Source organism: Accipiter gentilis, chromosome 33, assembly GCF_929443795.1.
Source record: "Accipiter gentilis chromosome 33, bAccGen1.1, whole genome shotgun sequence".
Taxonomy (NCBI): Eukaryota; Metazoa; Chordata; class Aves; order Accipitriformes; family Accipitridae; genus Astur; species Astur gentilis.
Genome location: NC_064912.1, coordinates 17965155 through 17992186, shown reverse-complemented (window position 1 = coordinate 17992186; position 27032 = coordinate 17965155). Strand labels below are relative to the sequence as shown.

The 27032-nt window shown below is 44.6% G+C and overlaps 1 protein-coding gene across 3 annotated transcripts in view; it reads left to right on the top strand.

Annotated features, from left to right (window-relative positions):
- CACNA1H (calcium voltage-gated channel subunit alpha1 H) overlaps positions 1 to 27032 on the top strand; it is a 256292-nt gene that overhangs the window by 180925 nt on the left and 48335 nt on the right. For all 3 annotated transcript variants that reach the window (XM_049791191.1, XM_049791193.1, XM_049791192.1), the window contains 4 exons: positions 18047 to 18198; positions 19225 to 19410; positions 20089 to 20206; positions 21803 to 21958. In XM_049791191.1, the coding sequence (XP_049647148.1) occupies positions 18047 to 18198; positions 19225 to 19410; positions 20089 to 20206; positions 21803 to 21958 (612 nt within the window). The remainder of the gene's footprint in view (positions 1 to 18046; positions 18199 to 19224; positions 19411 to 20088; positions 20207 to 21802; positions 21959 to 27032) is intronic.

Genomic DNA, 27032 nt, shown 5'->3' with positions numbered 1-27032 from the left:
AATAGCAGTTTATGCTGAGGACTCTTAGGAGCTGCAAATGCCCATGAAAGCCCATAGAGGAGAGGTGAGTGCAGGGATGGCTTCCCACTTCCTCTGAGGACAACATAACCCACCAAAACACTTTTGAGACATATGCAAAAGAGAATTCCCATTCCTCTTCTTGTACCCCACTCTTCTTTCCCTAGCTGTGTCCCCTCTTTGGGGTGCTACTGGGATCTCCTAGGGTTCAGGCTGGAATTATGTTATTTACATCCCTTCCCTCCTGCTGCCAGAGTACCAGCATATACAGACGTCCTCACAAAGTAGCAGGAATCGCTCCCTTGCTGTAGTGTGGGGAGTTAGATGCTGAGGACATGCCTCTGCTCCTTCCTTTCTCATGCACAGATTCTCCCTGTTCCTGAGACTAAATTTAACCTGTGAGCGAGTGATGGACAGGCAGGCTGAGACCAACAGACAGATTACTGACCCTGCAGCAAACAGTGGAGCGGATGTTTCCCACCTGAGCTTGCAGAAGTCCTTTTGTATTTCAGCGGTGATTTAATGCTATGGGTTTCCTCCCACTCCTTTTTTCCCCCTTGCTATTCCGTGTGTAATAGCAGAAGGTTTCATTCATATTTGATTTTTTAACTATAACATGAAATCTGAATGCTGTATTTATGGCTGCAGCTGTCGCTCCTCTGAAAACATGCAGCAAAATGAAGGTTAACAAGTTTGGGCTCTCAGGAAAGCGCATAAAACGGCACTGCAGAAGACTTTGTATCATCACGCTGGAGTGAAGAACAGGTTTTTTTCTGAGGTTCTCCAGTCCAGGGTTATTTATCATCATCTGAAGCAAATACTTTTCTAATTGTATATCCTTGTTTGAAATTCTCGAAACCCCAAGTCAAATTATTTTCCCTTGTACAATATACACAGAAAGTACAGGATACAGAGCCTGAGGGGATGGTTTAATAGTTTAAGAATCAGGTTGGCACTAGCCAGCCTTGATGCAGCCATATGTTTAAATCCCAGGGGTGACTACTCACCAGGAGGCAGACAATGCTCCATACCATTTATTGTGTGTTCACTTAAAACCAGATGTCCCGATTACCGTGACTGAAGAAAGAGATACTCTGCCTCTCTTCCAAAGAGCAAGGGTACGCTGTGCTGTTCAGTTGTCCCCCCACCACCACATTTGGACTGTTTCTGTGTGCTTCCTTACTCCTGTGTGTGCACAGTCGGAAGTTTGAATGCCTGGCTGGTTGATTCTAATGGAGATTTGCTTAAATAAGAATAGATTTTGGCCTTTGTTTAAACAGTACTTTGGTCTGAAAAGTAGCAAATATACTTGGGAATAGTGTACTTGGTGTAGAAGGTCTTGTTAGAGCCTTAGGACTTGTGGCTGTGTCTCTCTAGGGTCACTGCACTCAGGTTTGGGCTCTGTGTGGCTCAAGGGAGTTGTGTCAACACAAGACGTGATGTTTCAGCTGTGCCTACGGGCTTTTCTGCGTCTGACTCAGTGCCTGGGAAAAGCAAAGCAGAGCCAAACTGGGACCTAGCATGAGTGTTGAGGGAGCTGGGCACCAGAGCAGACCAAAGGTCTGATCCAGCAGAACTATACGGATGGGATGGGATGTGAAAACTGTCTTAACAATGCAAATGGTGAAGCCATCAAGATTGATGGGGCTGGGGTGTGGGAGAGTTCAGACATATTTCTAGTAATCGCATCCTTCCTGTTGTGTGTTGTTTCTGTTTCTAAGACTCTAAAATAGACTGTGTAGGAAGTTGCAAGATTTGGACTCCTCTGCCCAGTTTTGCAGATTAAGGAGATAGAGCTGCTCTGAGAGGCAGCCAAACACAGCTCCAGTGCTCTTCTGAGAAACCTCTTAATGCATGAGGATCGCTTCTGCCTTGCAAATGCTCACGTCCCTCCCTCTCCCTATCACGTTCACACCGTAAGAAAATCGGGCAGGCTGTGTCTCCTGTATTAATGCCCCATTGCCTGCAGTTAATTAAACTCTGCATGATACTCAATGCAGCGTGTCAGTTTGGTTAATGCCTGTCAGCCAAAGTGGTAACTTATCCGCATTATCTGCTGCTCTAAGAAGTCGTATTCTGCGTCTCTAATTCACTCCTCGCACTCCTCTCACCCAGCATTTGCTGCTCACCCAAGTTTTTGCCATGCTGAATTTGGCACCCAGAAGGTGCTGTTCCATTTTTTTAGCATCTCCATAGAAACCACTTTGGAGTTGCAGAGTGCAGGGTTTGTGCAAATTTAAAAAGAAACTAATGTAATGGTTCAGCTCAATCAGGTTTCGAACAGCCAGTCACTTGGAAAGAGTGTGTGTTTCAATGATAAAGTTGGGAAGAAAAGCAGTGGAAGTTCTCAAAGGCAGAGATGCAACAATTTTCTGCTATATGAGCCCAGGATAAAGCTTTTATGATAGCACAAAGTTTATCTGAAGATTGTTTGGAGGGCGACACAGACACTTTTTTTACCCTTCCACAGAAATCTAGGTAAATTTCTTGCCTAGGAGGATACCTGTTTATGTGCAAAGCTGCTTTTTTATGTGCGAGCTCACTTCTTCACCTTGTTAACACAACTGCCTCTCAGTTTGACCTCTCTTACAAGGTTTAAATGCGTATAGATTAATGTAATTTCAATGTCTGGGCTAATGAAGTCCTGGGCCTCCGCTGCTTAATTTTCTAGTTTATGGATAGAGGTTCAGCACTGCTCAGGAGAAGCCAGGATTGGACCTAAGGCTGCTTTGCACCTGACTGATAGAAAAGTTAATTCTGGGTTTGGTAGCAGAGAGGCGGGTGTGAACAGAGGATGCTTCTCTGTAGTAATTTGGGCTTCTCTGTCTCTAGCACAACTGCTTAAGGCAACTTTTAGATGGGGATGAACTCAGAAATAAAAAAATATCATTAAACAGCAAAGGATGAAACTTCTTGCTATGCTCAGATGTCCAAGGGTCGCAGTGGTTTAGCCGCACCAGTCCAGGTCCACGGTCACCAAGGCAATAGCTCATTGCCATGGAAACACCCGCCACTTTCTCCAGCAAGAGCATTTGAGCAAGTCCTGATGTTTGGCAAATAATTGCTTGTGATCCGCTGCGTATCCCATCCCTTGACACATTTGGGGACTAAGTAATAAAATAATTTGACAGCTTTCACCGTGATCTATCCATTTTGGAAGCCCATGAGGAGGATTTCCATCAGGGCAGAAACATTTGTGAGCTCAGTTGCTTTCTCAAGGGCTCACTGTTTGCACATGGTTGTTTTAGCTTTACTAGTTTACTAAAACCACTACACTGGAGATTGCATCTAGATGCTCTTTCACTCCCACTCTCTACAAATAAAACCTTGTGTTGCCTGTTTCGTGTGAGAACTGACATAGCTGTTTGGAGGATATGGATCAGTTTGGCTTATTCTTGGGGTTGCCTCTTCAGCACGGGGTGGTTGGCCCTGCTCCCAGGACAGGGAGCTGGATGAAAGCCCTGGTGCGGCTGGCGTAGCCATGAGGTTTGATTAGAGCAGGCGGTTGGAGCAGCCCTTTCTGCGCGGCTGTTCTTCGTGGCTCTTGCTGCAGGCGAAACATCACTTCTGCTAGTCAGAGCCAGGGCAGGGATGTGAAGAGCTGCCAGGAGGAAAACTCGAATGTGACATGGAGGAAGGTTGCAAATGAAATCCTTTGTTTTGTTTTGTTTGTCTGAGCTGTCACTTTCTGACAGATTTTCCCCAGGTGAGTGCATGATGTGGGCAGCGGGTTGGCAGAGCCATGCAATTCAGTCAGGCTGCAGAGTGGCTGGGCGCTGCCCCAGTGCCGTCATGGGGGAGCAGGTAGTGGAGCGAGCCAGAGCTCACCTCCTCTGCCTGGAGGGTTTCTCCTGACATGGTTCCTGCACATGGTGTGGGATCAGGTTGGGGGCATCATGGCAAGGCAGCACAGAGGATAGCGTGACCTGCACAAGGGCCGGGCGCAGCCTGGCGTCATGTAGGAGGAGGAAGGGAAAGGGCTTACCTGGCCCTTCAACCGAACCAGGCATCTTCTGCAGAGAAATTGCTGCAAGATGATAAATCCGGAGGACTGTGCTGCCTCTTTTACCTTTGCTTTTCTCTGCCTCACAGCTCCCCTTGAACTGACAGCAGCACATAATTGCATCGCTTTGGCGTTTATGGCATCAGTGCTGATGATTTGAGAGGTGTTATTATTGTTGCCATTAGCAGTGTAATTAGTGTTAGCATAACAGTCCCCCTTGCCCAACGCACCAAGGCTGAACTAACAACCTCCAAAACCAAATACATTCACTCCACCAGCTTGGGGAGAGAGTCTCTACTCTCAGGTGTTCAGCAGTCCTACGTCTTCTGCAGCTTGGCGCTGCAGCCTCGTTGTAGTAGTGAATTACAATAATTTTAATTAGTACTACTGTTATTAGGGCTAACATAATTGAATTGCGTTATTTTAGCAGTGATTTTATTTCATATTCAAAATCAGAATGACTAAACTTTTTTTTCTGAATCATTTTGTTCCCATAACAATAGAAACATACTGCAAATTCAGGGCATGCTTGGGGGTGAGGCATATTTCGTGTAAAAGGAATGAGAAAATTACAATGGAAAGTCACCTCCTCATTTTTAAGCCCTGTTTTCCAGATTTCTGTGTTCTTCCCTCAATATTAGAAATAAATATTACAAGAGAAACACGTTGCAAAGCCAGCACAGTTATTTTCTGTGAATTTTGTTCCTTAGTCATCTGAATATTGGTGGGGGTTTAATATAATTTCATTTCATTGGGGTTTTTTGTCAATAAGGTGTAAATGTGGAAGCACTGGGCCATCTCCAAACTCAGTGGTGGTTCCACTGAAATCGAGGAATTCTGCCAGGTGAAAATCCAATAGGTGTCTGTAAGATACAAACAGCTGATGTGAGGAGGAACAAGAGTTGCTGAGCTCTCCTGCTGGTTTGTGCTTACATTCAGTAATTCCAAGCTTTCGCTTTGTGCAATGTCCAAGTGATGCAACTGTGTGAAGGGCAGCTCTGTCTTGTAGTTCCTTTCTGACCTCTTTTGTCCTTTCTTACCTTAGCAAAACAAATTGCTGTTGTCTCAAGGAGCAAGAGGGATGACAGTGATTGTAGTTGTTTGGATTTCTGAGTTTGAATGCCCACATTGTGCACACTCAAAAGCTAAAATGGGGCAATGTGTTCCCACGAGCGGCTCATTCCCTTGTCTCCAGCAGAAATGGTGTGTTGTGTTGCTCACCACTGTACACCTGCTCTGATGCAGGCTGTTATGGAAGACACACCTGAAAGATCAGTATCCAGAAGCCTTCCTTGCAAGTCGTAATAGCACATGCTGCAGGCTGCTGGCAAACACAGACTCAGGTTTTGTACCTTTTTGTCTTTGCTTTTTTCTTTTTTATCATTGTGGATGGTTTTAATTGCCACTTTAGTCTGATGCTCATGGCTATGAAGAACGTATCAATAATTCACTTGCAAGAACAGCGTGGCAGCTCTAAAGTTCCCATCTGCCTGCTTTGGCTGCAGGCTAGAGCACCCTGGGCTGTTTGCAGCATTGTGTTCTCAGGGACAAAAATAAGCTTGTAACAATTGCTTGGGTTGCTTTAGGTTTGCTAGAAGGAAGGAAAGGTGGATTTCCCTTGAATTTGTTCTCCTGGCTCCTAGCCTGTCTTTGATGCAGAGCAGAGAGGAGTTGTTGCCTGTATTACAGATGTGGATTTCAGATAATCATTTCCATGCTGATGAAGCTGTTGAATCTTAAGCTCTTCATGAATGTTTCTGGAAGCTGCAGAGAAACTTTATCAAAACTTAGTCTGTACCAAGTGCGATCCTGTCTTGGAGGACAAAAGGCCTGGAGGTTCACCCTGCTGTGTTGTCCCCACAGGATGTCCCTGAGCTCCATCAGCTTACGAAAAAAGTGATAAGATGTGGCTACCCACCCTAGCTGTGGCTTGGATCCTAAGAACCCAAGGGATCTTTTCGGTCCAGTGTCAGAAAAATTGCAGTAGGTAGAGCTCAACTCACCTAGTCCATCCTCTTGCTCTAAGGCAGGTTCAACTCTTCCTATATCAGGGTTGTAAGTGGTTTCATATCTTTTAAGACAACCCCAGGAGGTGAACATGTTTGGTTAATGAAAGTCTCTGCACATCCCAAAGAGAAGCCCATAAAGAACTGCCTGTACCCCGCTATTCTGCAAGATACACCACCAAATTTTCTCCTGATGTCCACCCAACATTTTTGTTTTCTTCTTCTACCCCAAGATCCTTGAACCTCAGTAAAGCTCTCCTAATCTTCTTCCATCTTTCCTTCTTCCACTTAGCACTCAGAGGTCAATTACAGCAGATTGCTCAAATTTTTCTGAAAAATTATCCTCTCCAACTTATTTCCACATCAGGCCACTTCAGCTTCCTGTCCTTGGGCTTAAAAGATGACTAAGTCAAGGTCTTTGTCAGATATAGACTAAACATATTCCCCATCTTGTTCTTCCCATCAGCAGTCCTCTATCATGTTTTCTTGTTGTGCCTCATCTCCTAATACCAGTACACAGCCCGCAAATCACGAATGTGCATTTTTCAAAGGGACCCTCCATAAAGGTCTATTAGTAAGGGATGAGTAATGGTTTGACAAAATAGATTTAAGTGGCCCCTTCTGAATCATCTTGGCAGTAATAGAGAGAGTGTGTCCATTTTTTTATTAAATATTTCCAGTGCCATTAGCTTGGGTGAAGTAAACAACTTCTATTGAGTTTGCCTGCTAATGACAACCCAAAGGCCTTTGATCTCTCCGTTATCAGCAAGCAAGCCTGATGCTTGGATGTGGATAAAGATCATATAATCACTGCTAAAGGTGCCTCTTGCAGTACAATCAAAGAGTTTGGAAACAGTTCTTTATTCTCTCGATGTTCAGGCTCCTGCCACCTTTAATGGACGTGGTCAGAGTTGCCTGTGATGGGCATCCTGTAATTTCTGTGCACAGTCAGAAATATGCAGTTGTAGTTTGGATGCAAGATTTTAGGAAAAAAAAAAAAATCAAGAATTAACCTTTGTTTCTTGTGCAGACTCCTTGAAGCAGGGTCTCTATGTTCATTTTTGTCTGAAAGGGGCTGTAGCATATTTCCATGTTCTTTGTGTCCATCCTTTTATAGCATGTCTCACGATATTGTATGCATTTTCTTAAATTCTCCAGCTCTTGAAATCTTGTGACTCAGTTTACATCTAAAAGGAAAAGGTAGGCCCTAGTTCTTCTTTCTAGTTCATGGTATGGAATACAAGATATTTTCAGCCTAAATATATAAAAAAAAAAAGACGACGAAAAAAAGAAAAGAAAAAAGAAATCAGTGTGAATGACGGATTTTTATTTTTTTTAAAATGCATGCTTTGTGATTAGCCAGTAAAGCAAAGCTGATTTCAGGCATTAGGCTGGTGATTTTTGACCCTTTGTTGTTGACTTCAGCACAGATAGTGGTCAAGAACAAAAAGTTTTGCAATAGGCAAGAATTTTGTGAATATACTTCCTTGTGTGAGTGTAGTTTTTTTATGGTGAGGGATAAGCTAAATATATTGGATGAGAGTCAACACAGGCCTTGCTAAGAGATGTCACGCCTCACAGATCTGCTCGTTCTTTGAAGGACTCCACCAGCATATGGATGGGAATGATTCAGTCTGTATAATTTCCTTGAATTTTCGCCAGAGGCTCTTAAAGGAACTAAGCCCATGTGGGTTGGGATGGCAGTCTGCTCGTAGAGAGAAGCCTGCTCATATTTAACAGCTGCTTAAGAGAAGAGGGAAGGGGTACAAGTAACAGGTCCATTTCTGAAACACTGGGAAGTTGCCAGAGGCAATTCCTGATGCGCTGTGGGACACATGCTGTCCTGCATACTCCCGAATCATGCTCCAGTCACAACACTGCTGAGAGTGAAGGGGTGATCGTAGCTTCCCTTGGCACCAAGCTCAGTCTGAACAGGCGCTTCCTCGCTTGCACCCAGCACCGGAGGAATGATTAGGCATTCGCTGTCCTCAGTTCAGCCATTTTTCTGTTTTTTCTTCTTTTTCAATGAAACTAATCAGTGTATTAGTACTGAAAGAGATGAGCAGTTTGCAGAGTCCACACTGGAGCATCTCTCCCTAGGTGAGTTATTACAGTGCTCTTGGTGTATTGCTGGAGGCAGTCATTCTTGGTTGTTATCTGGAGAGTTGGCTCCTTCCTCCTGTGACTTCTTGTTTAATAACTAAACCTGAGCACTTCTGGCCTTGTTTTGGGGGATGAGGGGTATTTTATAGTGTTTGGGAGTGGTTTTTTTCATTTTAAGGCTTATTTTTTCAGCCATCTGTCAGACTAAGTGATCTTCCATCAAGATATAATCCAGCTGATTGGCCTACTTTTCAAGAATAGTAGCTTTAGTTTTGTACAGTACTGCTGATAGCATTTCAGATTGCCCAGGTCCTTTCCTCCTGAGGGTGGAAAAGACAGCAATTGATCTAATCCAGCTTGGCGTTTATGCCACTTGAAATGAAATTGCATTTTGCTGAATGAAACTGAGAAATGGGAAAGTAATACTGCAAATATGTTGTGCCATGTGGGACCTTCTGCCTGGGAAGCTTCCTAAGGAAGCTACAGGGGAGTTGATTATCCCAGAGAACAAACTCTGTGATCTGTAGCTCTTGTTGCAAGAGATCGAAGTGTGGCAGCCAAGGCTTCTTCTGTAGAAAACACTCCCAGCCAGGAGTCAATACCAAGTGAACTTGAAGGATTCGCACAAAAATCCCAGAGAATATGTATATATATAACTTTGGTATATGGTCAATGTTGGATAACATTAACTCTAACGGCATTTTTTTAATGCCAGAGTACATCACGCTTGTATGCAGTTTGCTCCATTCCTCCACTGATGCCCTAGTTGCAGCTCCAGAAAGGAGCAGCGCGTTTTGCATTTGGCTGGCCATATGCAGTTGGGTAAGTAATTATTAACAGTGACTTTCATGCCACAGAGCAGAGAGGTAAAAGCAATTCCACAGAGCATTAGGAGATCAAGTAGGTCAATTGAAAGGAGGAAAAATTACCATCGGCTATCTTCAATTAAACTGTTATCGCTCCACATGAAGGATCCCATTTAGAGGAAGGCATAAAACCTGAGAATAGAGGTGCTTGAGAGAATAAATTCTCCATTTTTAATTCCAAAGCCAGAGAGTGAACATTCATCAGTAGGCATGAGGAGGAGATCGCTCTCTCCTTCTGTTTCTGGCCTACTTTTAAGTAGAGCCCATTTGGAAATCTCTCAGCAAAACATTTTTTTCACCAGAAAGCACAAACTCATCAAAGTCACAGCTTTTAGTAAAGACATTAATGACAGCTAAACCCTTCCAGAGAAGGGCTTTTGGTTCTGAGAGGTTGTGATGTCTGGCTGTCAAAAGCAGGGCAGAATGCACCTTAGAATAGCAAACATCTTGGTGACCAAGGCACTCTTCTAGGAGCTGGGGCATCCTGGTTCAAGTACCTGGTCCCTTTCCAAGGCCAGAGAGCATAAATAACTTTCAGCTGCACTCATGTGCATGGGAAAGCACCAACCAAACTATTTTTCCTAGTAAGAGTAGTTACATCATATGAGGCAAGGCAATTTCTGTGGCTTGAACCATAGTCTAGATTGACTAAACTGGTCTGAAGTTGATTTTAAGACAGTAAGAATCCTATGTTGTAGTAAATAAACTACATCAAAATGGTTTACAAAGGAAATATTTTCAAATGCAGAAACTGAAAGGCCCATTTGCATTCTTCTTTTTTTTTTTTAAGGGCAGGGAATGCAGAGGAGGAAAGAAGCCAGGTCTTAAATTGCTTGGGGATTTTCTGTTTGGTTGGTTTGGTTGATTGTTTACTTACCTTAGAAATATCAGAATTACTCAATTTGGTCTTTGACAAGCAAAAAATGGGGAGAAAAATAAAGGTCAAAATGTAGCCTTCACATTTGCTGGCAGTCTTCTGAGATGTCACTTACATTCTCTGACAGTTCTCTGCTTCAGCTGCGAGCTTCTGGCTCTTTAAACTCTCTCAAAGCAGACCTTTTCCCAAATTGCTTCAGACGCATTAGAATGAAATAGCTGTAGATAAACAGGCATACAGCTTGCAGAGTGTAGGGCAACCTTGTCTCTTCTGCATATAATTGCTGCAGCATTGACTCGCTGCTTGTGAGGTGTCGCAGCTTCCCTCCTTCACCCGTTTCTGGGCCAGGGGATGTTTGTGTTGATTATTACAGTTGAGCCATGCTACACACTTACGTTTCATTACTGGTGTGTGAAACGTGTTCCACATCCCAGCTCAGCCAGTGCTGCCTTTTGACAGAGCCCGCAGGTACTCCCAAAGCACATGGGCCTAAACACTCTTGCTCTTATTCAGGTGTGAAATTCGCTGTCTGCCTGTAGTGTCTCGAGCTGCTCGTTTGCTGGGATTTCAGGCATGCATCGTTATTTTCAGTAAGGCGGTCACCAGTGCTCAGCCTCTGCACAGGCTGGGTGAAAGCTTGGGGAGGGACACACAGGCCCCTCTAACTGCTTCGTTTCTGCATCCCAGTGTAAATCTGCAGCGATATTCAGGCTGTTCTTGTCCCAGACATGTGGAGTGGGGGTGCTTGGGGGAGGCAGGACAGAGTTCCTCTGCCCGGGTGATAAATACCTGCTGTGACTGAGGGAAGAAACCAGATGCTGGCACGTAGAGCATCCGCTGTCATGCTGGATGGCTGATTACATTGTTCTGGACAGAATAAATAATTAATAGCCTCCGGGGTGCTCGAGGTGACAGATTCTCCTATACGCTCCATTAAGCATTTGAGAAACTTCAGCTTGGGCCTGTCCCATGCTGTGTCTGGCTCACTTCAGAGGGGTCTGAGCTTGTGCCCAGGAGGGCAAATGCTGTCAATGTCTTCATGTCCTTTGGCTAAAATTTGCTCCATAGCAAAATGCCTGTGATGGGACAGTTATAGCTCCTGGTCCGAGAGCAGAACCTACCTGAGGAGACTAGGGCTCCTCTTTAGTTGAATTTACTGTAGGAAAAGGCTTTGGGCAAGAAATTGGTGTTTGGTTTAATTTTTCAAATGAATAAGTGAGCAAGAAACACAGCTGAGGGTTTCAAATACAAAGTTGGAGCTTGTCAGAGTGCAAGGATTTGGGGATCACTCACCTGTGGATGGAGGTGAGCTGTGGGGCATGAGGAGGAGGCGACTATGGGGTGCCGTGAGGACTGGGATAAATCAGCCACCTCCAGGGAGAGGAAGGAAAGGAGACAGGCTGTGGGTTAGAGATCCCTGCACTTCCTCGATGGGTTAAACCCAGCCTCCAACAGTCCCATGCAATGTTTTATCTAACCCTTCATCCTACATTCAGAAGGCACACGGGTCCAAGGTTGCAGACTGATGCTCGCTGCCTAGCGCAATGGGAGTCTGTCTGTAATATTAGTATTATACACACATTCTGTACATGTTCTATTTTTTTACAAAAAGTTAGAGGAATGTTTTGTAATTTTGAGCTCTCTTTAGCAATTTCATTGATTTGCTCCCCTCCTGTGGTGCTAGTGCTTCAAACTCATTTAAGCTATTTTCCGCAATTTTTGAACAATATTTCTTATTAAAAAAGTCTAATCCTTCCCAAACGATAGCTTTAATCTGTCCCAGAAAACTGGCTTTCATCTCGCGATTGCTTTCACAGTGGCACATAAACCATACAAATGTAATATGGAGCCCAGTAATCCATCACTTAAACAGATTAGTTATGTAGGAGGCTGTATGGCTCAGTGAGTAAAGCAAGCAGGCTTTACTCTCCCTCCATAGAGGAAAAGCCAGCTCAGGTATAGCTCTGTGCTCTGCAGTCGATGTGCACTGGAGATACAAAGGGCTTCCTTCTGCCTTGCAGAGCTCATGGCGGGGATGGAGCCTAGTTGCAGTGTCTTGGTTCTCCTCGGAAGAGTGAGCACAGATGTCTATCACGACCTGAAAAGCTGAAGCGTGAGGCTTAGCTGCCAAGAGGCACGGTCTCCCCGCTCCACTGTGAGAGGAGGAGAATTGCACTGCTGTTGGTATCCCTTTGCATGGTTTTTTGGAACTGTTGCCTTTTTGCAGCTGGTGACACCGTGACCGAGGCTGCAGGTGTCCTGGTATCACCTGTGTATCTGTGCAGCATGCAGATGCCACTTGGAAAAGCCTTCAGTGGAAAAGTAGAAATTCTTGAGTTCCCATCCTGACCCTGCCTATGGCTCACTGTGTGAGGTGGATCTTAAAATCCCCATAATCAGGTTTCCTTTCAACAGGGTTGAGCAGAGCCTTTGCACCCCGTTACCATAGATCAGGCAGAGCTGCAGCTGACACCACTGCCTGGCCTCTGGAAGGCAGGAGCTTGTTTTTGGAAGGAGGAGCAGGCTGTGCAGAAGTGACGGAGGGGGATAAGTCCTTGAAGCTAGGCCCGTGCCTTCTGGGTGGTGTTCTGTGCATCACTGTTACTGGATCTCTGCTAAGAAGTATCAGGAGCAGTCCCTCCGATAGTCCTTGGCCACAGCTCGCAAATCCCTTTGCAACCTATGAACATACTAAAAAGTACAGTTGCTTAGCGCTGGGTGGGTTATCCACTATTGCACTAATTGCTATGGTTTCGGTTTATTCATCTAAAAAGTTGTGTGTTTTGGATTTCCCTTCCCTCTTCTACCTCATTGTAATTAGCCTGATTGCCTTTTCCCCTGCTCCCTGCCACTCTCATGCATTGCCTCTGGTTTTTAATTCTGTGAAATGGAGATGATGCTAGAGACTGCAGACAGGTGAAATCTGTTGCAATGGAATAACTGGTAATTGGAAAATTACAGTCTCTCAAAAATGGGGTGAAGAGAGAAAATACAGAGTGTCCGGAAGCAAAGCACAAATTGACAGTTCATTATATCTCCTCTTCCTGGTCAGAGTGTCTGCAGACCAAACTTCAAAATATAAAGCAGAAAAGCCAATATAAACAAGTGCTCAGAATCCCATTGACAGCTTTAGGCCCGGGACTAGAGAAAAAACAACACAAGTGCAAAGGATGTTTATGAGACTAAATGTTCTGGATTTGTTTACCACTCCTCTGCGTCTCTGCCAGCCTCAGCTCTCCTTGTTCAGGAGGAGTCGAACGGCTGCTTTGGGCGGGGGGGGGGGGGATTTCTGAAGCAAAGCACATCTTTTACTCTGGAAACTTCCTTCCCTGTTCATTCAATAGGAGGCACCAGGTGTCTTAACAGCCCTTTTCTCCAGCGTGATGCAGGTATGATTATTTCTACTCAGTATCAGAGCAAAAAGGTGCCCCAGCCAAGGCATGGTGCCATCCTGCTAGTGATTGAACCTAAGCTATGTAAAATAGGTGGTTGTGGATGCAGCAATCAAAAGAAACAAGGTAGGAGATAGGTGAGCGGAAAAAGAGAGGCACAAAGTCATAGTGACTTGCTTGAAGAAATGCACAAATTGTATCTAAGGCTGTGAACTCCTACTCCTGTTCTTCATCCTCTGCTTGTAGGGGCCATCAATAATTTGACCATTATGGGTTTCTCTTTTACTGTATTTCTCCCAGTTCCAGGAAGGCTTTGGGGTTCTGCTGCGTCTTGCTAAAACCAGAAGTATCAGATTCTCAGAAGGAGACTAGTCTTCCAAGGTTTTCAGACCCAAATTATTTAGAAAAGGAATTTTTTGTCTGTTTATCTGAACTCAGAATGAACTGCTGAAACGTTTGAGGTTCGTCCCTAATAAAAACATGGTTTTGAGTCACTGAAATATTCTGCAGCATAATATGGCCTTCAAAGTGAGCAGAGGTGGTTGTGCTTTCCTGGGACATGTTTTGCCTGGAGTCAAGGCTAATTGTTACTTTAAGCTCATATTCAAGGATGCTGAAATCTTACAAATTGATCCCATACAGTTTCTGCCCTTCTCTTGAATGGTGGGAAACTTACTCCTGCAGCCAAAGTATGAGGATCGTTTGAATCTGAAATCTATAAAATCTGTACTTGGATCTGAAACTTTTTTGAATGTTGCCCGGGAGTGGGTTAAACCACTCTCTGTGCTCATTTTTGCTGACTGTCTCCAGCATGGCAGTTCCCATTCCAGCCTCCACAGCTGGCACTGTGGACCCTCATACCGGCAGGATAGCATTGCCCACCATCTCACATATTGCATCCTTTGTGGGGATTCCTCGGCGTTTTGTGGCCTCGTGCAGGAGATATCCAAAGCTGATGAGGGGTCATGCTCTCTCACTGTCACTTGAAAAAGGAAGTTTTCACTCGTACAGGTTGGAGCCCTATGGTGGGGAAGTAGTTTCCTTCTGTCAGAGTTCTTAAGGCACACAAAGTATTTGGCAAAAAGCAAAAAATACCACTTTAGAACTACCCAGTTGGAAGTGCATTGTTTTGATGCCAACCTTTGTTTGTTAACCATTCCTTGCTAGAAAGGAAGTTGCATTTTGTGACACAGCCACATCTCAAGCAAAAAGCCTGACATTTCCTTTTCTGAGAAGGTCAAAGCAAGACATTGCAGCAATTTTAAAGCTTTGTTGCAACTTCATTTTCTTCCAGCCAGGAAGTTTGACAAAAATAATCCTTGCCATGAAAAGTTTTGTTTTCAGCAAATCAAGATTTTGTTTTTTACCAGAGAAAAATGCTCCTGGAAAAATTCCTGCTCTGGGGTTGGCTTAAATTTGAACAAAACAACAGTGTCTCCTAGTGGCTGACTCTAGGGGAATGGCCAAATCCATCTTGGCTTTTGAATGTCTTTCCCTTGACCCTCCTCCTAGATCTTGCTCCTCAGAGAGTGAGAGAAGTGGGAAATGAATTGTTCTCTAAGCAACAAACCATTTCATAAGCCATAAAAATATCTATGGCAGGCTGTTTTCTAGGCTCCAGTTGGTGTTGAAAGAAGGTAATTACATTTGAAGGCTGTATCACTGAATGCTTGGCTCATCTGCTGTTCAGCTTCCACTCTAATAATACAAAAGCTCACATCAGCAGCTCAGCCAGCATGCAGGGCTATCCATCCTTGTCTTTGCCCAGTAGGTCCTGCCTCCATGTCACTGCAGGATTGCGCTCCAAATGTCTCGCGTTACAGCAGTCCTTGTCATTGAATTAGCTCTGCCTCACACCAAATATGATCACTAAAGGATAATGAAGATCTCTTGTCTGAAGCAGGATTGGCTTTACAGTGTCTGCCTGCTGTCTGTCAGCCTTGCCCAGGCGTCCCCCATCATATTGATCTGCTGGATCAGCTCCTCATCACAGCTATTGATGATCTCATCTGGGCCACCTCCTTGTCCTCTCCTTTCCCTCGTGCCCTCTCTCCCCTCCCCTGAGAGATGGCTGCAGCTTTCCTCCTGCACTCTCTGAACTCGTATATGAAGCAACAGTCATAGCGCTGGAGAGTAAGCAATAAAAGCACCAAATTGTCGAAGTAAATTGGCAAATCAATTCAAGAAATAATACCGGCAAGTTAACTGGTTGCAATGCCATGTGCTCAACAGGCCACAAAAGAATCTTGGCGTTGGCTTAGAAAACATGGGATTTTAGAGAATAGCAACTTACAAATTCTTTTTATTTGCCTGAGGGTGTTTTTAAGTTTGTTCGGCTTAGGCTTTTCGGGTTGGACGCTGACTTTTTTGGTAATGAGTCCTGAGACTGTCTTGTCATACTCGCATAACTCCAGGATTAGGGATTTTGAAATGATCACCAACTATCCTAATTTTCATGATAAAACTATGACTCTTGGCAGCACATCTGGCAGCAGTGAGGTGAACTTGGAGAACACTGAACTGAGTTTGACTTTAGCGGATGAGACTGCTGCTGTATTGCAGACTACAAGGTACTGTAGGTAGCAATGGGCAGGTTCTCAATGTTTCCCAGAAGAAAGTGCTATAGAACAACCCTGTCCCTTCAAAACTGCCCAAGCTGCAGTTTCCTTGCTGATGATTGTGTCATTAATTTCCCAGCCATAACACGCTAACAAGCTATCCTTGGCCTGCCATGAACACCCTGTCCCAAGGAGCCCTTAGTCTGCTGCCTGGAGGGATGCAAGAATTTAGCAAGTTATTTTGCTTCTTGTTAAGAATGCCCTTGTATAACTCTGGCTGAGGGGAGACTGAACGTGCCAGCCATGCACTGCTCCTGACAAATAGCTCAAGGACTATTTGGTGTCCCGTCACCACTGTGGCTTACAGCCGGACAGGCGCCTGGGAGCTCGCGGGGCTATTTCAGGCTCAGTCTCTGTTGGGAAGCTGGTTAGATGCCATCCTAGAGCAGCCTTTTTCTTCAGCTGTGTTTTCATTGCAAAAGGAAGACCTCTGCCCAGGTCTTTTGGCATCATCAGGTTGAGGAATAGCACGGGCGAGCGCTGATTGATGTTAAGGAGGGAATTGCCGTCCCTGCAGCGAAGAAGGTGTGAGGAGCACAGCCCGGCGAACGTGCTGTTCAGGTGCACTGTGCAGCCATCTGGGCCACCCCTTGCTAGAGACTGAAGAACTGAAAATTGCACAGTCCTTCCCCTGATGTCCCTTAGTAATTAGTGTATATGGATTATAATCATGAGGTCTGAGGCTCTTAGTGCTCTTTCTCCTGGATAAATGGTTGAGCAATAGACAGTCTACTGCATAAAGTAATTTAGCCTATGAATGATGGTTCATTAGCAGCCCACAGACTGTCGCTGCCTATAGGAGGGGATGTGTGGGCTTTTCCTGCATTTGAGTTAACTCTTTCACTCTCTCCTTCAATTGCCAAGGATTCAGTTTGCAAAGTGTGGAGTTAAATGCGGCTGCCACAGTATTACAATGGTGTTCTCCCTTCAGAGCCTCGAATAATGCAACAACATCCCCAAGAAACTGCCAACTTCTAACGTAGTGTCTAATGACGGATGGGGAATAAAGGAAGCTATTATCAGTCAGGAGATGAGTCAGATATGAAAATAACACCTTTTTCTAGACAATATTATTACACTGAGGAAATGAAAAAGACTCATTTTCTTTTGCAAAGAAACAGGCCTTGAGAGTTAGAAATGCGCATTGCAGAGCCTGGTGCTGTTCGAAGGAGTAGCTCCAGCAAGTGAGTGAACCCCATCCCACCTTTTGCATCTGTCCCTGCTGTACCACATTTTGGAGCCTGGGTGCTGGGCAGGCATCGCTGTGCTTCCCAGGAAAGGAACATCTAAGGCTGTGTCTGAAAAGCAAGATTGTAGCCCAAGGTAATTTGGTGCTGGTGATAGAGGAGGGGAATGGAAAAATCAGTTCTTGGATTTAAGCTGCATGCAGTCTTGTACACTCAGAGAAACCCACACTAATCCTGGAGGGAATCCTGACACTCAGGGCCACACTGCTGTCATTTTAACAAAATCTGCTGTACATGACTAAGCAGGACTTCAGAAGGAAAAATCATCTTGGGGTTTTAGGGGGACAATTTCCAAAGGGAGATAAATATCTCAGGGGAGATAAAACTATTGATCCTACTGACTTTCACTGGTATTTGTTTTCCTAATTCTCTTAAGAGATGTCTGCAAGAAAAGTGCTTTGTTTGTATATGAATAGAGCCATGCTGTATTGACAGTGGTCCTGCCTTGGATATAGCAGTATCCATAAAGCTCTGCTGGGGTTAGTGCAATAAAAACAGCCTGACCAATGCAAGTCCAAACAGAAGCTTTACAAGCCATACTAGCCATTCACCTGGATAATTGTACCTTGCAACTGTGAACAACAATTCTTACTTAAGAACTTAAGTTCTTAAGTTCTTACTTAAGAAAAACATAGCTTTAGGTTTTTGGGCCCATGTATTGGGCACAGTTGTTCTGCAACTGCTCCAGAAATGGGCTGGGATTCTGTGTTTCCAGTAAGACTCACAGGGACTGTCCATGAGGCTTGTCTGCTGTTCCCCTCAGGTACCTATCCATCTCCATGGCTCTCCGGAAGGAATACAGGAAGATGTAGCGTTTGTACATCATTAGCATAAATCCCGAGGCGGGAGGAACATACCAGCCTTTAGCCATTTCCTCTGTGTATCTGTTTGACCATGTTGCTTTTTTGCCCCATAGCCAGATGAGTTGACCAACGCCTTGGAGATCAGTAACATCGTCTTCACAAGTATGTTTGCCCTGGAGATGCTCCTGAAACTCCTTGCCTTTGGCCTCTTCGGCTACATCAAGAACCCGTACAACATCTTTGATGGGATCATAGTTGTCATCAGGTCAATGCCAGTTCTTTCTCCACTGTGGCTTTTCTGCCAAGGGCTCAGACCAGTTGGGGAGTGGGATGGGGAATAGGAATGACGTGACCTGTGTTAATCCAGGGCTCACTGGCTATGATGTGCTATAATTATGCTGGCCTTTTAGGTTCCTGTCATTAGAAGGGCTGTCCAAAGTAAATGGACCTGGCAGATGGAGAACAAAGTCTATTTACGCCACACATCTGGCACTGTGGTCAATTTTCCACTGAAATGCAGAATGGCTGGTCCTGGGAAAGGAGTACTGTGAGCGTCCATATCCCAGCACTGTGCCCTCCCTTTCCCAAATTAACACATAAGCCAGAATAGGGCAAGCAGGAGGGTAAGAGAGGGCATTGTTCTGCTGTTCTCTCCCAGGGAAACAGAATCCCAGCCTAAACTGGGGGATGTCACAGCATGCGTGAGAAGCTTGTGCAGCACCTCTCTGTGCTGGGATTCTTTCTAGCAGTGCTGTTCACCCCTCGATCAGTAATTTGGGGCAGAGAAGTCAAGGGAGACACAGCAGGTGTAAACCAGGATAGTGCTCTTGGCTTCAGTTGGCCCATCCCTTTGATTCAGGGAAGTGAGGAGAAACAGAGGCCCAGAACAAAGGCCAGTCTGCGGCCTGATCAAACCAACCCACCCCAACAAATATAAATCCCTCTGGATATTAGCTTGGTACAAAATTGTGATCCACATTTTGTGGCTAGGCTTGTGACTGACTGTAGTGATACAGGCTAGCAGGAGACATGCTGTGTTGTGGAGAGCCACAGAAAGCAAGGGAATTAAAGAATCAAGAAACCAGCTATAAAGAATATAGGTTGTGCATGAGCAGGTGTATCTGCACAACTGGGAAGTGAAGGTGTTTTTCAGAAGCAAGGAAGTAGTGGGGAAATAAACTATCCCTTTAGAGCTTAAATGGTGTGATATCCTGTAAGAAACCAGCCTGCTCAGGGCTTTCACAGTACCGTACTGCTGTTTATAGTTCTTCTTCTTCTGGTGTTGCTGCAGTGTCTGGGAGATCATCGGCCAGTCAGACGGAGGCCTGTCTGTGCTACGAACTTTTCGGCTGCTCCGGGTGCTGAAACTGGTGCGTTTCATGCCCGCCCTCCGTCGCCAGCTGGTGGTCCTGATGAAGACAATGGACAACGTAGCCACCTTCTGCATGTTGCTCATGCTCTTCATCTTTATCTTCAGGTATCAGAGGCCACAGCTCTTCTTCGATTAATTGTTCAGCTTGCTTAAGTAATATGTAGGTTAGAATAACGATACACTGCATTTGCTAGGCTGCCTACATGATAGAAGCGCTCACAATAGACTGACAAGCAGACGTTCAACAGACTATTTACCTCTTTGCAGTCTTAGTTTTTCATGCAGTACTGTAATTCTGTAGATGAATGAAGTACACAAATAGGCAACAATTGCTCTGGAGTTCCTGGGAGGCTCGTTTAGCTCTATGTCAGGAAGCTGTCAGTAACTGGACTCTACCAGTGTTATATTTGAGATAGAGGTTGTGCAGACTCCAAGACTTCTGTCTGTTTGACCCTATAATTCTCCTCAGGATTCTGTTCTTGGAAACCAGTTAGATTAGGGAGCTGGCAATGTGGTTTGTCATTTTCTAGGCAAAGGAGATCCCTGATTTGGCTTCAGTGTAGACAATTGTAATGAAATGTGACACAGAAGAACCAAATGGCAGGGTTTGATCAGTGATTATGTCAGTGGTGGAGCAGAGCCCTTCTTCCTGGGAGATACCACTGGCACACAAAATACTGGGCAGGGCAGGGGGTAAGTGTCCGAAAAATCACTGCAATCCTCCCTACACCCATATTTCACACCATAATGTGTTTCTTCCATCTCCGTTTTTTCCTACTCTAGCATTCTCGGCATGCATCTTTTTGGATGCAAGTTCAGCCTGAAAACTGATACAGGAGACACGGTTCCAGATAGAAAGAATTTTGATTCCTTACTTTGGGCCATTGTGACCGTATTTCAGGTAAGCTCTGGATCCTTTGGGAAGATTTAATGTAGAGCACCTGGACAAGTTATTTCACTTTAAAAAAAAAACACTATTCCAGTAGGTGTCAAATTTGAACTGAAATGGCACTGTAGAGCTATTAAGGGAAAGTGATTGTGTTTCTGAGTTAGCTGGCCTCTGTAAGCCCTGATAGAGAAGCAATCTACTAAAAGTCATCACTGTGTATATCTGTTGTCAGTAAAAGTCTAAGAAGGTCTGGAAATCCACCCTTATTTTCCATTCATATAGTCGGTAAGATCAGACCCACAGTCTACTATTCTGTAGATCTCTGTCTTCACTTCCCCAAAAATGCACTTTGCAAAAATTTCATTTAACTGGGAGTGACAAATACTGTCACAAATAAGAGCTGGAATTGCTGGCTGTATATGCTGAGAAAGTCTTCATATAAAAGTTGTGTTTCCTCTGCAGACAAGATCTGGTGTGTGCTTGAAACTACACAATGGAGCAATAAGCTGCTGTTTCCAGGACATTCTAAATATAAAGATTAGTCTTTTATGTTTAAAAGCTCAGTCTTTAGAGTCCAAGTGCAGCAAGTGGAGCACAATGTAAACAATGTTAAACCAAGTTTCTAAATGCAGAGTAGGTGTTTGCCACAGTTATCATTCAAAGTAGAAACCAGTCCAGAGTCTTCACTGTGAAGAATATAACTTCTTACAAAGGGGCAAGGACAAATAAGCATTAGTTTCACAGGTTCACATTTTTCTTTTACCAACATAAATACAAATCTCTGCATTTATTCTAACAGTCCCTTGGGAAATAGAGTTGACACAGAGCACAAGGGCTCAGTCCTACATCCAATGAAAATTAATGAGTGACATGACTCAGTGCAGCTGACTGCATTCCTATCCCCAAAGCTACCTTGTTTTTAGGAGAGTTAGAGGCCATTTTCATTGTAAGCATGAATTAATGTGGAGCATGAATCTGTCATCCTTTTTTCTTAGGCCCCAGGATTTTTGAGTTCCGGGAAAGCTAGGAGAGCAGGAATCCCTGAGGAAGGTCCCTTGGAGCAAGGCTTTGCAAAGATGTGTATTTTTTTGCCCAGCTTGTCAGTGCTTTTACCTAATGGAAACCACTTTGCTTCCCTGAGTTTCTTGAGCCACCAATGTCATTTATCTCATCAAATATCATGTCCCCTACCATTTCCTTCAGCTCCAGATGCCTTATAAAGAACAGCCCGAAAGGCGACAACAGCTCTGGCCTCAGGTCTGTTATCTTCTGATGGTTATCAAAGGAGGCAATACCACCACCAAATAATGGGACTTGTACCAGCACATCCTTCATGTTACCATATCTAGGATCTGAACTAGTCAGCTCTATGGGCAGCGGTGTGCTAGATCTTCCTGCAGAGAGGGGAGGTTTGGCCAGGAGAGAGCTCTCACATGCAAATATCTAAATAAAGGAGTGTTGCTGTCTCATCTCATGAGACCTGCTAATGATTATGCTCAGAAAAGGTCAAAAGGGAAGGAAGAAATGGATGAGTCAGTATTTGAATGCAGCTGCTGTGCATGAGAGGAGTGGAGTAATTAGAAAGTCTTCCCCTTCACCTCTCTGCAGATCCTCACTCAAGAGGACTGGAACGTGGTCCTGTACAATGGGATGGCATCTACATCCTCATGGGCAGCACTCTACTTTGTGGCCCTGATGACCTTCGGCAATTATGTGCTCTTCAACCTTCTTGTTGCCATTCTGGTAGAAGGCTTCCAGGCAGAGGTAAGAGATCTGAGCAGAGGGAGGGAGAAAACTGAGCAGCACGTGTAGGCAAGAGTGTAGGGATGAATCCATGTCAGTGCAAACATCTGGTCATGCAAGCAGCCCTAAATTTAAATTTAAGGGGTGTAGATGAGCTGGGTTGGGCATGTGAAGCTCTTGTGAATCTATCTTTGCAAATAAGGACCACTGGACTCGGCATGAGACTTGGGAGACCAACACTTTGGTTGATGTGCTACGGGGTCTGTTGTGTGACCTAGAGGAAATTATTTAGGGTGAATTTAACTCACCAAATGTCCCATATGTCCCGGGTTTCTTTATGGTGGGCCTCGGGCCTTCAAAGTGTCTAGCCAGTGCTAGTCATGGGGACCAGATAGGATGTGAAGTGGCTGTCAATCCAAGCCTTTCCTTGTGACTCTGTCCCTTACGTGTTATTTGAGGCTAGTAGCACAGCTGTTCAAAAGCTGTGTTGCAAGGTTACAAACATCAAATTTTGAGATACTTAGGATGATGTAGGACATACAAATGCTAAAGAGGTTTTTACCTACACCTGACCATAATGTCTGTATCAGGTCAATAAGCAGGGAATTTATGATAAACTGAAGGCATCTCATCTCATCTCACATAGAAAGGATTAGAGAAATTATTTTATTTCTCAGTCAGAAGTGATATGCCATGTCCTGATGTGAACTAGGCAGGCACCTGAGCAGCTGTGCAGGCAATCCTGTGCCACATGATCCAGAGCAGCAGGCCACACTGGTGTGAGTGGTGTAAGTGGTATAGTACTGGTGTGAGTAGGGCGCCCCTGCAGCCTCTTAAGTTTTCCTCCCCACTGGCAAGTCCACTCCAGATCTGCTTTCAGCATCCTGAGACACTGAAACCAGCCATCCCCTGCCCTATCCTGCTCTTCTCCATCTTCCTTTCAGAACACAGCAAGTCCATTTAGGGGAGATTTTAAGTGAGGATGATCTGTTCTGGTTGTAAATATAATGATGTATGTACACATATATATTATCCAGAAAAAAACCTACTTTTTTTGAAGTCCCAGTGCAAATGGAAATGATTTTGAGATATACCAAAAATCATCCAGTCCCAGTTAAGGCTAAGAATAGTGGCACTGAAAGGGCTTACCTCATGTTTTGGGATTTTTTAATTATTACTTTTTTTGTTTCTGCAACCATCAAGAAGGGAAAGTTTGCTTAGTGCTGGATTGGCTTCAGAGACACACACACTCAGAAAGAAAATGAGAAAGTGGCTTCAGTTTTCACCGCCTTAGCTCCCAAGGGAAAGAGAAAGAAATTATTTTTATAGAATTTTTTTTTCACTTTTCTTTTTTTCCCCAGAAATAGTATCATGCTCTCATTTGCCGTGTTTAGATCACACTTAAACGAAACTTTGCTGACCATGGAATATAATTGAAATATTCATGGACCAAAAATTCACTTCTTTTAAGCCAGCACAGCCCCATTTATGTCTTTCAGGGATGTATGCATAGATGCATTATTAAAACATCCCTCCTAGTTTCCTCGCAGCGCTAGCAGAGGAAAATTAATTGAAACAACAGGAGCCAAGCCCCAGTTTGGAAAAAAACAACCCTGATCTACATTGCTCAGGGCTGTTTCACAGATGCTGAGGGTGGTGAGTGCCACCTGCACACACAGACAAGACACAAGCAGTCCAGCTCATTGCTTTCAAAATCAACAGCCCTGCACTGCATTGGTGGGCATTTTAATGTCTCGTACAATATGGCCCACGCCCTGAAGGTCCAGCACAGCTGATCAAGAAAAGCAAGAAGGTCCTTTTCTAAGAACAAGCCTATACTCCATGTCTCAGTAACTAGAGCTCGTGCTGACACTGTTTATTTCCAAATTCCTGTAGTTTTCTCAGTGTCACCAATCTCAGCACCTGTGGCTTTGCTCTAGATACTGTAACACCTTTGCCATATTCCTGTTTTAGTGCAACCTGTTGCAGATTGAATTGGACGTTTTAGCCACTAACCTAGCAAGACCGGAGCAAAGCTTTTACCAATATTTCTACAGGCTCTGCAGTAGCTGCTGTCTTCCAGCCCAGAAGGGGTTTTCCTCTAGGAGAGTTGTAGCTGTATTCAGAGTGGTTGTGCGGGACCTCAAGTCTGCTAGAAAACGACACAGGCAGACTGAAGTCTGTGCTAAAGTAATAGATTGTCCTGAACTGAATGCAGAAACAACCAATACAGTTGGCCATATGGTAACTCAGAGAAGGGACTATTCAGTGGCCAGACATGTGTCAGATATCCTGAAATTCCACCAACCAGCAAATCTGGGTGAAAAAAGAGGACATGCCAGGGAAATCCAAACAGATGATAACCAGCATGTGTAACCCAAATGCCTGGAAACCGCTCCTGCTCAAGCAATCTTGCATTTAGGCACAGAGAGCCCTTGTACAGCAGTTTGCATCCTTTGTTCCTGATTGCTTTAAGGCAGAAGAAAGTTTTCTTCACTTGGCATCCTGGCAGCTTGCAGGTACCTTTTTACAGTACCGATCATGTTCCTTACCTGCTCTTTTGGAGGTTGAATCACCTACTAATGCGAAGCCTGTCATTGTTTAACCCCAGCCAGCAACTAAGCACCATGCAGCCACTCACTAACCCCCCTCACAGTGGGGTGGGGAGAGAATCAGAAGGCTAGAAGTGAGAAAACTTGTGGGTTGAGATAAAGGCAGTTTAATAGGTAAAGGAAAAGCCACGCACGCAAGCAAAGCAAAACAAGGAATGCGTTCCCCGCTTCCCATGGGCGGGCAGGCGTTCAGCCATCTGCAGGAAAGCAGGGCTCCATCATGTGTAATGGTGACTTGGGAAGACAAACGGCATCCCTCCGAACATCCCCCCTTCCTTCTTCTTCCCCCAGCTTTATGTACGGAGCATGGTGTCGTATGGTCTGGAATATCCCTTGGGCCAGTTGGGGTCAGCTGTCCCAGCTGTGTCCCCTCCCAACTCGTTGTGCCCCCCCAGCTTGCCCACTGGTGGGGTGAGAAGCAGAAAAGGCCTTGGCTCTGTGTAAGCACTGCTCAGCAGTATGTATTATCGACACTGTTTTCAGCACAAATCCAAAACATAGCCCCATGCTAGCTACTATGAAGAAAATTAACTCTATCCTAGCCAAAACTAGCACAAGCCAGAAATGGGCAGCCTCATGCGATACTCTCTTGAGTGCACGATTACAAACCTAGCTGAATGGCTGTCGTTTTCTTGCTCAGGCTTAATGGCTCCTTTTGGAGCTGTTACAGACCATGATTTAAATGTGTGTAAGGAGTAGTTTTCAAAGCTTGTATTATTCACTCAGTGCTGCCTCAGAAAAGGCCAGCAACCACAGGCATGACATTTGCAGGGCACATTTTGCTCTCCACTTCCATTTATTATAAATCCTGACATTAAGCCCATGGGCTTGTCAGTTGTCTCATAGCAAGGTTTTAGCTGTGTTACAGAAAACCCTTCTCAGGGCTGTATTTCAGCTACCAGGGCTCAATTCAAGTCTTGCACTTACAAATGCATAACTTAGCTCTGGTTGTAAACCGAAGATGTTTACAGTCTCCTTGGACAACTCCCAGGAAAAAGTATCAGTGGAGCTGGGTTTTCTTTTGTCAACCCTGGTTCTGTTGGTACCTTGGAAATATGGCAGAAATTCTTGTTTTGACCTCTTTGACTTTGCCCTCTTATAGGGTGATGCTCTTAGCAGTTATAGAAGACATTGAGGTGCACTTCTCCCTTTGCTTGGGTGTTTCTTTTACTTAGATGGAAAGTGACTCCTTGGAGACTTGTGCAGCTAAGAGGGTACACATTAGAGCTGCTCTAAGCTCTGAACCATCAGCAGCGTTTCAGCAAGAACACTGAAAATTGTAATGTGAATCACAGTACAGTCTCAGCTTGATCTCAGGTTCTGATCTGCCTGTGGAGCAAGTTTGGCAGGAATATCCCTAGAAGAGAATAGGCTTAAATGGCCACAAAACCATTTTTAGTACATTTGTGCTTAGGACAACAAGAAGCCAGACTTCAAACAGGACCATAATTGCATATTTGTGCTTACATTGTTCCCATGTCATTTTGAAATCTACCCTAGAGCTGCTCTGGAAAAGCAGACAAACCTTCCAAAATTATGCAAATCTTTCATCTACTCTGCACTAGTGCTTCTGCTTCAAAACAGAGAAGATGAATAAGGCAGCTTAAGCCTTTCAGTCATCCTGTCTGTTTGGCTGCACCAGTTAGCAATACATCACGGATGAAATTAAGTTCACTGCCACTTCAGCACCATGTCTCTAGAAACCATGGTGATTTGTTCAGGCATCAGTTAAGGAACTGTACTCCTTTTTCTGGGATCAGCTGCTTTAATCCAACCATTTGCTATCAATTTGCACAGCTTTTCTGCAGTCTTGATGGATCCAGCCAGAGTCATGCCGACAGCCTGCTGGAATCACTCCTCTCTGCAGACCTCCCCCAGCAGAGTAAAACCTGACAATAGCTCTTCTGTCCCAACCTTGTACATTATTTAGGCTGATCGGTTTGGGTAGCAGAGGCAGACATGTATGAAAGGGAAAAATAACTGGACTTCCAGGAGGAAAGCCAGTGTAAGGGTGGTTGGCTGTTCTCTGTCCTGAGATGCTGCTGTGCTGCCAGGCAAGCTGGCCTCTTTCCCTTCTGTCTCAGCTTCAATGTTGCCAAGAGATTTCCCAATACAATCTCAATTACCAGCCAGCGTGAAGAAAGCAAATCAGGGCTGGGTTTTCAGGTCTAAGTCAAATTTATAGTGCTGTCAAATAAAGAAGAAAAACCCTTTGACATCCTTTGACATTAAAACCTAAGTGCTTTCAGCTGGGATCATGGAGAGTGCAAATATGGAACCCCACAATGCCAATTTTTCTTAGTCACTCTGATTACAGCTGCACTTTGGTGTTCTCCCCTGGGATACTCTGTTCAGTGAGGCTGGGTGCAGTGTAGGAAACACGACAACATTGCAGGAACAGTAGTCACAATCACAACATCATCCTTTCTGTCCAAGTATGAAAATGAATCAAAACAAGGAAGAGGGACTTACCTGGGGTCATT